Here is a 17838-nt window from a genome sequence, read left to right on the forward strand (position 1 = left end):
AAGAAAGGGAGAAAGAAAGGAAGAAAGGGAGAAAGAAAGAAAGGGAGAAAGAAAGAAAGGGAGAAAGAAAGAAAGGGAGAAAGAAAGAAAGGGAGAAAGAAAGAAAGAAAGAAAGAAAGAAAGAAAGAAAGAAAGAAAGAAAGAAAGAAAGAAAAAAAGAAAGAAAAAAAGAAAGAAAAAAAGAAGTGGAGCCGGCCAGGACAATGACAACAGATGTGCCTGCAGCACACTGCTAAAAGAGGAAAAGCTACGGGCCACAGGAAGTGAGTGTATTGGGCTGTGGTGCGGTGGGGAAAGAATGCAGTGCTGTGGGGGAACACTGCAGTGCAGTGCGGGGATGAAATGTTAGCTATGGGGTCCCATTAGGCACAGCTCATCCCTGCCACAAGGAATCTCCAGATGAGGACAGTGCAGTATATTTAAGCAGTAACCTGGTGCAGACATTACTGTGTACATCATCCCTGTTATTAAAAGTAGATTTTTTAATTGTGCAAAGTGCAATAGCTAACCTCACTGTAATATAATATGGGAACTGGATTGCAGAAAGTCCACTTTGCACAAGTCAGGTATTACATAACTCAGGGAATATAGTAACCTGCTTCTCTCATAGACTGCATTATCTGTACAATCCAACAAGTCTTGTTTATTCCCTCTTCGTTATAATACAAAGGAAATAATGTTGCCTTATCTGAGGGCACATCTAGGTGTGTTCTACCCATACAAACTCTTAAGGGGGGTACACCACGGAGAGATCCGTGCTTAAATTCGAAGCAATCTGACTAGATTGCTTAGAAGTTAAGCACGGATCTCTCCGTGTGTATGCCCCTCAGCTATCGCCGGTACTAGACTGGCCAATCTAGCACAACGATCATTTCACCGCTGGGTGAAATGAGTGGCCTCCCATCACCCCATCTCGCTCAGCACACATCGCTCTGTGTGCTGAGCGGGGGAGAGATGTGTGCTGAGCGTTCTGTGCTATATCGCTCAGCACACATCTCTCCCCGTGTGTACGAGGCTTTACCATCCCAAACCATAGTAGTGATGTAAGAGGCACGAAAAAAGAATATATGTTTACAGTATAAGGATAGAACCTCCAAAGTCTAAAGAAATGGGCCCTCACATCTAAACATGCATTCAAATGAATAGGCTTGTATACCTGCGCAGAATGTATACATTGCCATTACGACAAGCAACAGTAATACGGTATTCAATGTCATACTGTCCGGTCACATCCAGGATAGTCGGTACACTGGGAAGGCTGACCTGTTAAAAGGATCACAAGTTAAACCACAGCCAGATTAAGACACCATGGGGCCCTAGGCAAGTTACCGGCTTGGGTCCCCTCCTAGTCATATATATATATATATATATATATATATATAGAACAAGAATTAATATTGCACCACTTGTGATAAGAACCAGATATGTTGTATAAAGGAAAAAAAAGGCAAGCTCATGTGACACTCCCCTATGCTGCTACTGGGGCGTCAGCTGAATCACTCAAAAATGTACAGGGATGGTGATTCCCTGGATAGAATTTAGGAATAAAGGGGGGATGAGGGACATATAGCGACCACGGTGTCAATACAAGTAGTATAAATTTGCCAATTTATATTAAATTAAAAGGTATTTATTAACGTACAGTTATACATAAAAGAAACATGCATAAAAAAATGGGACAACAATAAAACACAGCTGAACTAAAAGCACTTAAATGAATATATAAAACTACAATAAGAACAAGTAATAAGAAGGTTTTTCCTTATTTTAAATGAGGTAGGTAAAGGTTATCCAACGTGTTTCGTCTCATAAGACTTCTTCAAGGGGTTATATATATATATATATATATATATATATATGTATGTATATACTTCACCTGCATATGGAAGTCTGTCCTGCCCGTTTTTACGTCCATAGCTGCAGTCATCATTACTATCACTATGTGCAAAAGATCAGTCTGAAACAGGTGTCTAATATCTGTCAGTGTGCATCTGATTCGGTGCACGTGCAAACTCCATCTGCATTTTCACTTACATCTGACGCAGCATCAGGCCCAGGGTAATTTCCTAAACTCACACCCATCAACACATCCACCTTATTAGCAATAAGATACATAAAGACAATGGTACAAAAATACTTTTAAACCTCTTATTCCTTTATCTTCCACACATCTTTGCATCTGTTAATGTTGCAATGTTTTGCTTGTTACTACAAATCATTTTAATGAAAGAGGATTTTGGTACTTACCGATAAATCCATTTCTCTGAATCCACTCGGGGACACTGGAGATCGACAGCTGGGGTGTGAAGGATGCAGACCGGAGGTAGCACAATGTAATACTAAATTTATGAACAGCTGGCTCCTCACCTTCACGCCCCCCCCCCCCCCCCCCCCCATCTCTCCAGTTTGAAAAATTGACGGAGAGAAGAGGGAACATGAAAGAACAAGGCCATATGGGAAGGAACCAACCGTACCAACACGTCAAACAGCAACCAAGTACTATTAACACAATAACCAATCTGTTTGAACTAAATTTTAAAAAAACACGCAGACTGACAGCACCAAGGCGGGCGTCCAGTGTCCCCGAGTGGATTCAGAGAAATGGATTTATCGGTAAGTACCAAAATCCTCTTTTCTCTTTCATCCACTAGGGGACACTGGATATATAGACAGCTGGGGACGTCCCAAAGATACTCCCATGGGTGGGAGTGCTGTCCGAAGCCTGAAGAACCAAATGTCCAAAACTTGCATCTCTCGATGCAAACGTATAAAACTTGTAGAAACGAGTGAACATGTGTGCTGAGGACCACGTTGAGGCCCCTCAAGCCGCAGCCCATGAAGCATCCACTGATCTGGTGGTATGAGCATCTACCCGAAAAGGAACTCTCTTACCACAAGAAATATATGCCTGTTTGATGGTTAGTCGTATCCATCTGGCCAAGGTTTGCTTTGAAGCTGGCCAACCCCTCCTCGGTCCATCAAACAGTACAAACAAAGCGTCAGACTTCCTAATAGAATTTGTAGCCTGCACGTAGACCCATAAGGCTCAGACCACATCCAAGGACAAGTCCCCTCTGCCAATCCTTGGAAGGAGTGGACCACAATCGGTTGGTTTATGTGGAAACCCGAAACTACCTTAGGTAAAAACTCCACTTTTGTACGAAGCTCCGCTCTGTCTTCATGAAAAACTAGGAAAGGACTTTTACTTGACAGGGCACCTAACTCCGAGACCCTTCTCGCTGATGCTAAAGCTAGGAGTAGGACTGCTTTCCAGCTCATATTTTAGATCCGCTCTTTCCAAAGGCTCGAAAACTGCAGATCTAAAAAATTTGAGTACTAAATTTAGATCCCAAAGGGCCGTGGGAGGACGAAAAGGTGGTTGTATTCTCAACACACCCTGTAAAAATGTCTGGACCTCCTGTAAGGATGCCAGAGTTGCTGGAAAAGGATTGAGAGGGCCGAGACCTGTACCTTCAAAGATCCTAATCTCAAACCGCCATACAAACCACTTTGGAGAAACTTCAGCAGTCTAGTAAGGCGGAACTCTCTGGGGATTCCAACCCTGAGGTATTTCTTCCAGATTCTATAGTAATGTCCCGCCGTGACTGGCTTCCTTGCAGCTAATATAGTCGGGATAACTGATTTCGGTATACCTCTCTTAGTATCCTGGTCTCAAGAACCATGCCGTCAAACGTAGACATTTCAGATCTGGGTGAAGGAATGGGCTTTGCGACAACAGGTCCTCCCTCTGGTTCAGAGGCGGGCGACCAAACTAATTAAGGGCATGGAGACGCTGGAATACGAGGAAAGGCTTGCAAGGCTAGGCATGTTTACACTGGAAAAGAGGAGACTAAGAGGGGACATGATCAACATCTACAAATATATAAGGGGACCATACACAGAGCTTGAGCGGGACCTGTTTTTTATAAGATCAGCACAGAGGACACGTGGACACTCACTTAGGTTAGAGGAGAGGAGATTTCGCACAATGCGGAGAAAAAGGTTTTTTCACAGTAAGGACAATACGTGTTTGGAATTCCCTGCCTGAGAAAGTAGTAACGGCAGACTCAGTCAACACCTTTAAGAATGGTTTAGATAAATTCCTTTTGGATAAGGATATTCATGGTTATGGTGTGTAGTCACGCACTATAGTTAATAAAACACAACAGCTAACATTAAAACACAACGGCTGACATCAGCATCAGGAAAAATTAGTCCTAAAATAAAACTACATAGGAGACTACAAATAGGTTGAACTCGATGGACAAATTGTCTTTTTTCAACCTTAGGTAGTATGTTACTATGTTACTCTGCGACAGTTTCCAAGGATCTTCCGCCAGAAGTCCCCTCAGGTAAGAGTACCAACTTCTGCGAGGCCTGTCTGGGGCTATTAAAATCACCCCTTTCCCATTTCACCTTCTTCAACACTCTTGGTAAAAGGGGAAACGGCGGGAAGATGTACACCATTTCTTATGTCCATGGAATCGTCAGTGCGTACACCGCCTCTGCTGCTGTATCCTGCATCCTGGCCACATATCTTGGCAGCTGATGGTTGTTCCGAGAGGCCATTAGGTCTATCTGCGGTAAGCCCCACCGTCGTACCAATACCTCGAATACTTGTGGGTGTAGACACCACTCCCCTGGATGCATATCCTGACGACTGAGGTAGTCTGCTTCCCAATTTTCCACTCCGGGAATAAAGACTGCCGACAGGATTATGATGCGCTTTTCTGTCCAAGACAGAATCTTTTGTGGCCTCTTTTAAAGCCATGTGGCTTCTTGTTCCTCCCTGACGGTTTATGTATGCTGTCGCTGTCACATTGTCCGACTGCACTCTCATGTGTTGACCCCATACGAGGTCTTCCGCCATAAGACGTGCATTGTAAATGGCTCTTAACACCAGTACATTTATTGGGAGACTGCTTCCCTGCGGTGACCATCTTCCCTGAAACTGATGACTGTCCAGTACTGCTCCCCATCCTCTCAGACTGGCATCTGTTAAAATTTTCCTATCCCAAATTCCAAACCTCTTTTCTGCCGCTAGGTTCCTGTGGACCGACCACCAAATTAACGAGGTCCTGACCTGGGGCGACAAACGAATCCTTCGGTGAAGAAGTAAATGTATGCCTGCCCCCTGAGCAATCAGATTCAGCCGAAAGGGTCTGGAATGTAGTCTGCCGTATTGGATCACTTCGAAGGATGCTACTATCTTTCCTAGAAGCCGTACACAAAGATGCAGAGACCGTCTGGTTCTGTAGAACCTGACGTACCATCTCCTTGATGTCTCAGATCTCGTCTTCTGGGAGAAACACCTTCAGTTGTATTGTATCTAAAATGAGACCCAGAAATTGAATCCTCTGCGTTGGTTGCAGACTGGATTTTTTTAAATTCACAATCCAGCCATGTCGAATCAGAAATTGATGAGTGATCTGAGCATCCCGGATCAACTGGTCCTGAGAGGAAGCCTTGATAAGAAGGTCGTCCAGATACGGTATTATCATTACCCCTAACAATCTCAATTTCGCTACCATGACTGCCATGATCTTTGTGATGACTCTTGGGGCTGATGATAGGCCGAATGGTAGAGCTCTGAACTGGTAGTGAGCCATGTCCACTACAAACCGTAAATTGGCTTGGTGCGGGGTCCAAATTGGGACATGTCCATTGACACCATGAACTCCCATTGCCCCAGTCCCTCAATAACTGATTGTATTGATTCCATCTTGAATCTGTAAACCGTCAGCAATTGATTTAACACCTTTAAATTGAAGAATGGCCTGACAGACCCATCCGGTTTTGGCCCTACAAAAAGATTTGAATAAAATACCGTTCCTCTTTGAGAAGTCGGGACAGGCATAATTACTTCTGTCTGAAGTAACTTTTGAATAGCCGTGTCTAAAGCCCTCGCATTTTAAGGGCACCGAGGAAGGCCTGTTGTAAAGAACTGACTGTGAGGTCAGTTCAGAAATTCTATTTTGTATCCCTGGGTAATAATATTGGTGATCCAGACTTCTGGTGAGGTCTCGGCCCAGGTGTCCTCAAACCTTTCCAACCGTGCACCCACCATAGGAGACCCAAGGTGAGCTGGGAGACCGTCATACCACGATCTTGTCAACAGGTTTAGGGTCCTGTTTTCAGGCTGTAGACTGGGAACGGCCTTTACCTCTGCTTCCACGAGCTTGACAGCCAAAACCTCTTCCTCTGTCTCGAAAGGATTGAGACCTAAATGAATTGAACACCAGACCAGGGTAATTTCTTCTGACCGGTGGCGTAGTTCTAGGATACTTGGTAAGCAGAAAAGTAGATTTTCACGCTGTTGCTTGTGAAATCCACTTGTCTAATTCTGTACCAAATAAAGCCTCCCCTACAAAGGGGATCGCCTCCACAGCCTTCTTGGAATCAGAATCCACTTGTCATTCCGAGCCACAGAATCCTTCTGGTCGATATAGCCGAAGCAGAGATGCGTGACGCTATCCTACTAGCATCCTTTGTAGCTTTGCAAATATATGTAGCCAACTCCCGGATATGCTCCGCTAGTCAAACTATTTCTACCTGGCTGTTATCTTTCGCCACTGCCTGAACAATATGAGCAGCCCATGCTACAATAACCTTAATTACCCAAGCACTGATAATCGTAGGTTTTTGTGATGCTCATGCAGCCACAAAGATAGATTTCAGTGCCGTATCCAATTTACGATCTGACACATCCTTTAATGTAGTCACTAGGGAGGCCAATATCGGGATCGGCGGGATCCCGGGATTTCGGCCAAAAAACCTCTGGGATTCAATCCTGGGATTGGAAGCTTCAAACCCGGGATTGAAAAAATGGCCCGGGACTGGCCTCCCTAGTAGTCACATATGGTATAGGTAAGATTATCTTCTTTGACGGTCCTGGCATGCGGGGCAGGCGTTTCCCCGCATGTCTGTGTGACTGACGTAGATGTTCTAAATTTAGCATATCTGCGATCAGGACTGAATTAGGCCCATACTCTTATTTAATTTATTTCTTAATTTATTTCGGAAAGATCTCTGCAGTAGCCTAAAAATCTCTCAAATCCACAGTCAGCGCCAGGAGAGAATAATAACTATTGTACAAGAGCGTCTGTCTCTGTTCTTGGCTGCCATTCCCTTATGCTATTACAGCCCCTTGACAGAAACAAATATAAGACCTCCCCCCTGATTGCCCGCTCTAACTACGTGCCTGAAAGGAAACTAAAATGGCTGCCATCCAAATTTCTCTTACGTCCTAGGGAATACTGGGAATCCATTTACTACCATGGGGTATAGACGGGTCCACTAGGAGCCATGGGCACTACAGAAGTTTGATTGTGTGTCATGGCTCCTCCCTCTGTGCCCCTCCTACCAGACTCACTTTAGAAAATGTGCCCGGAGGAGCCGGTCACATCTCTGGAAGCTCCTGAAGAGTTTTCTGCATTTTTGAAGTCTGTTATTTTCAGGCAGGACTGGATAGCACCAGCCTGCCTGCTTCGTGGGACTTAGGGGGGAGTAACTGCCCAACCCCACAAAGGGTTAATGGTCCCGTTCCTCGCTGACAGGACGCTAGCTCCTGAGGGAACTATTCGCAAGCCCCACCAAGGCGTCGTACATTCCTGCAGCACGCTGCCACCCCTAACAGAGCCAGAAGAAAGAAGAGTGTCACGATCCGGGTATCTGGACGCCATTTCTTACCCATCAGATGCCTCCTAAGGCTGGCTCAGCGCTCCAGGACCGGATCCCATCTGTTATCCTGATGTGTACATTCCTGTATCCTCTCCTGTCACTCTGGGACGCTGTCACAGTAAACGCCATATTACACCTGGCATGGCGTCTCCCGCGGCCTCCGCCGCCGTCCCTGAACTTCTGCATGCAGAGTGTCTGAGTGGCGATTACGTCAGCCGCGGCCTCCGCTGTGTCCGCGTGGTTGGATGTGCATCTGTCAGCCTGGCGCCTCCTGTCTCCGGTGGCCGGCGCCGCCATTACTGTTTTCATTACCACATGGATTACAAACCAAACTTCCCTCCAAGTGTCTGCATGGGCGCAGCCATCTTGGATTCTGTCAGCTGATCATTTCCACCAATCTGTTCTCAGTATTGATAATCTGCATAATTGCCTAGCCAATCCCTTCCTTGCTGCAGGTATAAATACACTGTGCCTGAGCAAGGAAGGCGTCAGTGCTTTGGTTGTCAAACCTAGTTCCTGTTTGTCTCTCTCCTGTGATTGTCTTCCAGGTTCCAGCTCCTGTCTCAAGACTTCCACCATAGAGACCCGCACCAGCATTCCACCTGCGGTGTAGCCTGACTCTCCAATCCATTGTGGATTCATCTGTTTCCAGCTACAACATTACCTGCTTCCAGCTCAGCTTCCAGCAGAGTACAGCTTCCCTTAAAGGGCCGGTGTCCTTTCTACACTTTACCACTCTCCACCGGTATTATTATTTCTCCGCTCTCAAGTTCTACATTTCAGTTCATATTTCATCGCTCCCAAGTTCATTTATTATTTAACTGGTTCCAGCCAGTATCCACTCCGTGCTAACAACAGTCTGGTTCCAGCCAGTATCCACAGCAGCTGTTTTATCTTCAGCAACCCAGCTTTTCCTGGAACACCAGCTGGCACAATCCTGGGTTATCTCTATTGCTACAGTCGGGCCTGGTAAGGACTTTCCATCTAGAAGATCATAAGAACTATCTCACACTACCAGTGCCCTGTGGCTCCTGCCATCCTGTAGTACCCAGGAACTGTATTTATTCTTTGCTGACTTTTACGTTTTCTTTTACTGCTGCTGTGTTGCGGAGTTGTCATAATAAACATCATTGACTTTTATCCAAGTTGTCGTGGTCACGCCTTCGGGCAGTTATTATTCATGTTACTTACATGTCCAGGGGTCTGATACAACCTCCCAGGTTCCGGTACATCTCAGCCCCTACAACTGAGGCTGCCTCCCGTCAGCTCAGGCCCTCAGTTGTGACAAAGAGTGGCGAGTACTAAGCCGGCGTCCCGATTAGCGGGTTATTATGGTGGCATGAGGGTACGGAGATGCACGGCTTCTACGCGGGGCGGACTGAGTCTCCTTACTAAGTACACTGTTGTGTACACAGTACCCAGACTGGCAACACAGCCATCAAAGGAGTCTGTCTCCATTTTATGAACCCAGACACATAAGCCAGTATAAAGAAGAGTGGGAAGACCGCGCGCCATTGAAGGGGCGGAGCTTCACTATGAGCGGACCCAGCACCTCACAAGCGCCATTTTCCCTACTGCAGCTGACACTGACTGACAGGGACGCAGCTCCTCCAGAAAGCCTCCAGTTTACCTCAGCGGTACCAGGGGGTCATAGCAGGGGGGGAGCGTTTACTAGTGTACTAAGCCCCTAATCTAGGTACTTAGTCTGCGACCCGGCTAAGATTGGCATTAGCGATAAGGGCGCTATGTGCTGGTTCCATATTCCGTGTCTCTCTGGAAGGGCTCTTTGTGGGTTAATTGTGCTTTAACCTTTTCCTGTGTGTGTGTTGTCACTACTGCAGTATGTCAGGCAAAGAGTGTGTTTCATGTAAGGTACAGTGTTCCTCTTCTCCAGGGGGTTCACTAGTGTGTACTCAGTGTAGTATCCCTTCCCAGGCTAGTGGGGTAGAACCGGCATGGCTGGACTCCATTAGGGAATGATTTCCACCATTTCTACAAAATGATCTCGTAATGAGAAAGAGACGCAATACTTAAGGCAGTCTATGGATGAGTTTATAAAAAAAAGACTCAGTACCCAGACCAGCGTCTCAGTCCTCTACCATAAGTCCGCAAGAACGTACCCTGGCCCATATACTGCATTCTGACTCTGATGATGAAGGGTCAGAAATGGAGGAAGGTGAGGTGGACACAGAGGTAGGGAAGGGTACTCTGTCACAGGGTGTAGAGGCTCTCATAGATGCTATCAGAGAAGTTCTAAATATCCCTGATAAGGTGACAGAGGAGAGTGAGGAATCTTACTTTAATATTACGAAAAAATCCTCAGCCACTTTTCCTGTGTCAAAGGAACTAAATACCCTGTTTGAAGAACCGTGGGTTAATCCAGATAAGAAAGCGGTAATCTCAAGTCTGGAGCGTCTCTGGATGTCAAGGATGCATACCTTCACATTCCGGTCTGGCCGCATCATCAGGCTTATCTACGGTTTGCACTGCAGGACTGCCACTACCAGTTTCAGGCACTGTCATTCGGTCTCTCCACGGCAGATGTTCACCAAAGATGGAGATCTTCTACATCTCTGCATTCGACCTTCTGGGTAAAAGGGTGGTTTCTTATGAAGCAATTTAGTACTGAATGTTTCATGCGAGGCCCTTCCAGCTGGATCTGTTGAACAAATGGTCTGGATCGCATCTTCACATGCACCAGAGGATTCGTCTGTCACCAAAAGCCAGGATCTCCCTCCTGTGGTGGCTACAGACTTCTCACCTAGTTGAGGGTCGGAGGTTTGGGATTCAGAATTGGATTCTGCTAACCACAGACGCAAGCATCAGAGGTTGGGGAGCAGTTTCAGGGAAGATGGTCAAATCAGGAAGCCGTCCTTTCAATAAACATCCTGGAACTAAGGGCTATCTACATTCTACAGGCATCATCTCTTCTTCAGAATCAAACCATTCAGGTTCAGTCTGACAATGTGACGGCAACGACCATAAACCGACAGGGTGGAACGAAAAGCAGAGCCACAATATCAATGGTGTCAAGAAATCTCCTCTGGGCGGAAAGACACGCAGTGGCGTTGTCGGCGATCTTCATTCCAGAGGTAGACAACTGGGAAGCAGACTCCCTCCGCAGACACGATCTGCACCTGGGGGAATGGGGCCTCCACCCGGAGGCGTTCCGGTGGTTAACACGTCGGTGGGGGTATCCACAAATCGACATGATGGCCTCTCAGCTCAACAATAAGCTCAAGCAGTATTGTTCCAGGTCGAGGGACCCACAGGCAGTAGCGGTAGATGCCCTGACAACTCCGTGCGTCTATCAGCTAGTGTACTTGTTTCCTCCCAATCCTCTGATCCCAAAAATTCTAAAAATGATAAAAAGGGAAAAGGTTCAATCCTCATTGCTCCGGACTGGCAGCAAAGGGCTTGGTATGCGGATCTTCTAGAGATGCTAATCGAAGATCCGTGGCTTTTGCCTCTTCAAGAGGATCTTCTGCAACAGGGCCCGCTTGTCTATCAAGACTTACCACGGCTACATTTAACGGCATGGAAGTTGAACGGCTGATTCTAGCCAGGAGTGGGATTCCTGACAAGGTCATCCCGACTATGATCCAAGCCAGGAAGGGGGTAACGTCTAAGCATTACCAACGTATGTGGAAGAAAGATGTCTCTTGGTGTGAGAGCAGACAATATTCTGTGGTGGAATTTTATCCGGGACGTTTCCTACTGTTTATGCAGTCGGGAATAGATGTAGGCCTATGCCTAGGCTCCCTTAAAGTTCAGATTTCGGCCGTGTCTATTTTCTTTCAGAAACAATTGGCTTCTCTCCCTGAGGTACAGTCACTCTTGAAAGGGGTTCTTCACATCCAACCTCCCTTTGTGCCTCCTACGGCACCTTGGGATCTCAATTTGGTGCTGCAGTTCCTCCAATCGGACTGGTTGGAACCGTTACAGGAGGTGGATGTAAAGTACCCTACGTGGAAGACCATCACACTGTTGGCATTGGCTTCAGCAAGACGTGTGTCGGAACGGGAGACGTTGTCTTACAAGAGCCCCTACTTAATTTTCATTGAGGACAGAGTTGAACATAGGACTCGTCAGCAATTTCTTCCTAAGGTGGTGTCCGCGTTTCACATCAACCAACCTATTGTGGTTCTGGCTGCTACGGACGCCTCGGCTACTTCAAAGTCTTTGGATGTCGTAAGGGCTTTGAAGGTCTATGTGAAGAGAACAGCTCGTCACAGAAAATTGGACTCGCTGATCATTCTTTATGATCCCAATAAAATTGGGTGCCGTGCTTTGAAGCAGTCTATTGCACGCTGGATCAGGTTCACTATCCAGCATGCTTACTCCATGGCAGGTTTGCAGATTCTGAAATCTGTTCAAGCCCACTCTACTAGGTCGGTGGGTTCCTCTTGGGTGGCTGCCCGGGGTATCTCGGCTTTACAGCTCTGCCGAGCGGCTACTTGGTCGGGTTCGAACACGTTTGCTAAGTTTTACAAGTTCGATACTTTGGCCTCTGAGGACCTTCGGTTTGGTCAATCAGTTCTGCAGGAACCTCAGCACTCTCCCTCCCGGTTTGGGAGCTTTGGTACTTCCCCAAGGTACTAAATGGATTCCCAGTATCCCCTTGGACGTAAGAGAAAATAGGAATTTGATACCTACCGGAAATTCCTTTTTTTTCTAGTCCGTAGTGGATACTGGGGTCTTGTACTTTAGTACCATGGGGTATAGATCGGGTCCACTGGAACCCGGCACTTTAAAACTTTTAGTGTGTATGTGTGTGCTGGCTCCTCCCCTCTATGCCCCTCCTACCAGACTCAGTCTAGGAAAACTGTGCCAGAGGAGACGGACATAATATGAGAGAAGAGCAATACAACAGCGGTGAGGCAACAAGCCAACACACAACCATGAACGTAAGAACCAACCTAACCCAGATAACAAGGCTATCCCAACAACAAAACGGGACCACAACGTCGGTCCAACCAAGTACTTACACAGGTAAGCAGGAAGGAAGCACTGAGGCGGGCACCCAGTATCCACTACGGACCAGGAGAAAAGGAATTACCGGTAGGTATCAAATTCCTATTTTCTCTTATGTCCTAGTGAATACTGGGGTCTTGTACTTTAGTACCATGGGGAAGTCCCAAAGCTTCCAAACGGGTGGGAGAGTGCCGAGACCCCTGCAAAACCGCCTGACCAAACTGAAGGTCAGCCTTGGCCAAGGTATCGAACCTACAGAATTTAACAAACGTGTTTGAACCAGACCAAGTTGCAGCTCGGCACAACTGTAGGGCCGATACACGCTGGGCAGCCGCCCAGGAAGACCCCACCGACCTCGCCGAGTGGGCCTGAAAAGACTTTGGTAAGGGCAGAGCCGCCGAAGTATAGGCCTGTTGAATGGTCAACCGGAGCCAACGAGCAATATATTGCTTGGAAGCTGGCCGACCAATCTTGGAGGCATCATAAAGAACAAACAGCGAGTCAGATTTCCGATGACAGGCTGTCCTTTTAATATGAATCTTCAGAGCCCTGACCACTTCCAAGGACTCAAGACCAACGGAAGCGTCAGACAACACTGGAACCACAATAGGCTGATTCACATGAAAAGCTGACACCACTTTAGGCAAAAACTGAGGACAGGTTCTCATGAAAAACCAAATAAGGGCTCTTACAGGATAAGGCCCCTAATTCAGACACACCTGGCAGATGCCAATAGCATCACCGTCTTCCAGGTGAGAAATTTCAACTCCACCCTCTGCAGGGGGTCAAACCAATCCGAGTGGAGAAAGGACAGAACCACATTGAGGTCCCACGGAGCCGTGGGAGGTACAAAGGGCGGTTCCCTTTAGGAAAGTTTGTACTTCCGGTAACACGGCAAGCTGTTTCTGGAAGAAAATAGAAAGCACCGTAATCTGGACTTTGATGGAACCTAAATGTAGGCACATATCCACTCCCACTTGAAGGAAAAGTAGAAAAAGGAGATTTATGGTATACTTCGTAACATAGTATCTAAGGTCGAAAAAAGACAATTTGTCCATCGAGTTCAACCTATTTGTGGTCTCCTATGCAGTATTAATTTTGGACTAATTTTGTCTGATGCTGATGTCAGCCGTTGTTTTATTCTTCTCTTTTTTTCTTTTTTTTTTAACTATAGTGCGTGACTACGCACCATAACCCTGGATACCCTTATCCATTAGGAATTTATCTAACCCATTCTTAAAGGTGTTGACTGAGTCCGGCGTTACTACTTTCTCAGGCAGGGAATTCCAAACACAAATTGTCCTTACTGTGAAAAAACCTTTTCTTCGCTTTGTTCGGAATCTCCTCTCCTCTAACCTAAGAGAGTGACCATGTGTCCTCTGTTCTGATCTTACCAAAAACAGGTCCCGCGCAAGCTCTGTGTATTGCCCCTTTATAAATTTGTAAATGTTGATAATGTCCCCGCTTAGTCTCCTCTTTTCCACTGTAAACATGCCTAGCCTTGCAAGCCTTTCCTTGTATTCCAGTGTCTCCATGTAAACATGCCTAGCCTTGCAAGCCTTTCCTCGTATTCCAGCAACTTACCATACTTAAATCTCTTTCTGCGAGGTACACTGGATTCCACAGGGAATACACCAGGGTGTAGAGTTGGATCTTGATCCAAGACACCAACAGGCTAAAGCTTTGACTGTTCCCAGGATGCACTGCACCGCTTCCTCTATAACCCCGCCTCCGGGCACTGGAGCTCAGTTTCGTTAACCAGTCCAATGCAGTAGCAGGTTAAAGAGACGGCAGATGTTAGTCACATAGAACCACATTCTTACGACAGGAGAAGGGACCAGCGGCTAATGCCATACAAACCTAAAGAAGCTAAGTGCATCAGGGTGGGCGCCATGTGGAATCCAGTGTACCTCGCAGAAAGAAATTTAACTATGGTAAGTCTACCATAAATCTCCTTTTCTGCAGCAGGGTACACTCAGATTCCACAGGGAATACATCGGGGATGTCCTAAAGCAGTTCCTAATGGGAGGGAACGCACCGTAGCGGGCACAAGATCCCGGCGTCCAAATGAAGCATCCTGGGAGGCGGAAGTATCAAAGGCATAGAACCTAATGAACGTTTTCACGGAGGACCACGTAGCCGCCTTGCACAATTGTTCAGCGGACGCGCCACGGCAGGACGCCCAAGAAGGTCCAACAGACCGTGTAGAAGGAGCTGGGAGTCCAGCCTGTGCATAAGCTTGTGCAGTCACCATTCTAATCCATCTGGCCAAGGTTTGCTTATTTGCAGGCCAGCCACTTTTGTGAAAACCAAAAAGTACAAACAGGGCATCTGACCTACAGATAGAGGCAGTCCTGTCCATGTAGATACAGAGAGCCCGTACCACATCCAAAGACCGTTCTTTGGAAGACAAACCAGAAGAGATAAAAGCCAGAACCACAATCTCTTGGTTAAGATGGAAAGAAGATACCACTTTAGGTAGATAACCGGGGCGAGTTCGAAGAACTGTCCGGTCACAGTGAAAAAACAAAAAGGGGGGACGACAGGACAAAGCGCCTAAGTCCGACACCCTCCTGCAATAGCTAGCAGAAACACGACATTAAGCGTAAGGCATTTAAGGTCCACATACTCAAGAGGTTCAAATGGAGACTCTTGTAGGGCATTTAAGACAACAGACAGATCCCATGGAGCCACAGGAGTGACATAGGGAGGTTGAATCCGTAAAACACCCTGAGTGAAAGTATGAACATCAGGAATAGACACAATTTTTCTCTGAAATCACATCGACAAGGCAGATATATGAACCTTGAGGGAGGCCAGACAATGGCCTTAATCTAGGCCTTGTTGTAGAAAAGCCAAAAGCCTGGAAGTTCTGAACGAATAGGCATCATAATTCTTAGCAGCACACCATGTGAAGTAAGAGTTCGAGACCCTGTAATAAATCCATGCAGAAGCCGCTTTGCGAGCCTTCAACATAGTTTGAATAACCGCCTCAGAAAATCCTTTGGCCCTCAGGAGTGAAGCTTCAAGAGGCACACCGTCAAATCCAGACTGGCCAGGTCCGGGTAGACACAAGGGCCCTGAAAGAGGAGGCCTGGGCATTGAGGAAGTAGAAGGGGACGCTCTATCGATAGACCTTGCAGGTCTGAGAATCAATGCCGTCTGGGCCACTAGAAGTAGTATTCCTCTTTTTTGCTTGAACTTCCGTAGTACCCTGGGCAGGAGTGACACCGGAGGGAACACGTATGGCAGTCAAAAGTTCCATGGAATTGCCAGTGCGTCCACGAACGCTGCTTGAGGATCCCTTGTCCTTGATCCGAAGACCGGAAACCTTGTGATTGTGTTGAGACGCCATCAGGTCTACATCTGGTAGGCCCCACTTGTCCACTAGGAGTTGAAAGACTTCCGGATGAAGACTCCACTCTCCGGCATGAACGTCCTGACGACTGAGGAAATCCACTTCCCAGTTGAGGACGCCGGGAATGAACACTGCCGATATTGCTGGCAGATGGCGTTCCGCCCAACGGAGGATTTTTGATACTTCCAGCATTGCCATGCGGCTTCGAGTGCCACCTTGATGATTTATGTACGCCACCGTAGTGGCGTCTGATTGTACTTGAACAGGTCTGTTCTGTACCAGAGGCAGGGCAAGCGTCAACGCATTGAACACTGCCCGCAATTCCAGAGTGTTTATCGGGAGGAGAGATTCCTCCCTGGTCCACTGACCCTGGAGAGAGTGTTGCTCCAACACCGCGACCCAACCCTGCAGACGGGTTCACTACGATCTGCCGGCGGCCGGCCTCCCGGCGACCAGCATACCGGCGCCGGGAGGCCGGCCGCCCGCCGGCTTACCGACAGTGTGGCGAGCGCAAATGAGCCCTTTGTGGGCTTGCTGCGCTCGCCACACTACGGGCACGGTACTTTATTCTACCTCCAGGGGGGTCGTGGACCCCCACGAGGGAGAATAAGTGTCGGTATGCCGGCTGTCGGGCTCCCGGCACCGGTATGCTGGTCGCCGGAAGCCCGACCGCCGGCATACTGAAGACCACCCCTGCAGACTGGCGTTACTTGTCAGGAGGACCCAGCTGGAGATCTAGATGGGACGGCCCCTCCTTAACTGTTGGTCCTGTAGCCACCAGCTCAGTGACAGACGAAACTCCAGGGTCAAGGAGATCATTTGAGACCTGATCTGATGGGGCATGCCGTCCCACTTGGAAAGGATTAACCTCTGCAGAGGACGGGAATGAAATTGAGCGTACTCTACCATGTTGAAAGCCGACACCATGAGGCCTAGTACTTGCATCGCCAAGTGTATCAACACTTTTGGGCGAGAGACTAAAGGGGTATATGCAATTGCCGGCGAATCGCGGCAATTTTTCGCCCCGTTTTTTAATTCGACCGTCGAATTCCGGCAGGTGGGTGCCGGAATTCAACATATTCAATAAAAAACGGATTCGACAGTCCCACTGTCGAAAAACTGCCGATTTGACGGATTTTGATTAGATTTTAAAACATTTTTAAAAAACGGGAAAAAACTGTGAAAAACCCAAAAAAAAATTGCGTGGGGGTCCCCCCTCCTAAGCATAACCAGCCTCGGGCTCTTCGAGACGGTCCTGGTTCTAAAAATCCGGGGGAAAAACTGACATGGGATCCCCCGTATTTTTAAAACCAGCACCGTGCTCTGCGCCTGGTGCTGGTGCAAAAAATATGGGGGACAAAAAGAGTAGGGGTCCCCCGTATTTTTTACACCAGCATCGGGCTCCACCAGCTGGGTAGATAATGCCACAGCCGGGGGTCACTTTTATACAGCGCCCTGCGACCGTGGCATTAAATACGCAACTAGTCACCCCTGGCCGGGGTACCCTGGAGGAGTGGGGACCCCTTCAATCAAGGGGTCCCCCCCCTCCAGCCACCCAAGGGCCAGGGGTGAAGCCCGAGGCTGTCCCCCCCATCCAAGGGCTGCGGATGGGGGGCTGATAGCCTTTTGAAAAATGAAAGAATATTGTTTTTCCAGTAGTACTACAAGTCCCAGCAAGCCTCCCCCGCAAGCTGGTACTTGGAGAACTACAAGTACCAGCATGTGGGAGAAAAACGGGCCCGCTGGTACCTGTAGTTCTACCGGGGAAAAAATACCCAAATAAAAACAGGACACGCACACCGTGAAAGTAAAAGTTTATTTCATAC

The 17838-nt window shown here is 47.5% G+C and overlaps 1 protein-coding gene across 1 annotated transcript in view; it reads right to left on the minus strand.

The window, feature by feature from the left end:
- The window catches only part of BBS1 (Bardet-Biedl syndrome 1), a 171184-nt gene that overhangs the window by 75234 nt on the left and 78112 nt on the right, over positions 1-17838 (minus strand). The window contains exon 9 of the mRNA XM_063945091.1: positions 1157-1263. Coding sequence (XP_063801161.1) covers positions 1157-1263 — 107 coding nt within the window. The remainder of the gene's footprint in view (positions 1-1156; positions 1264-17838) is intronic.

The sequence above is a fragment of the Pseudophryne corroboree genome, chromosome 11 (genome assembly GCF_028390025.1).
Source record: "Pseudophryne corroboree isolate aPseCor3 chromosome 11, aPseCor3.hap2, whole genome shotgun sequence".
NCBI lineage: Eukaryota > Metazoa > Chordata > Amphibia > Anura > Myobatrachidae > Pseudophryne > Pseudophryne corroboree.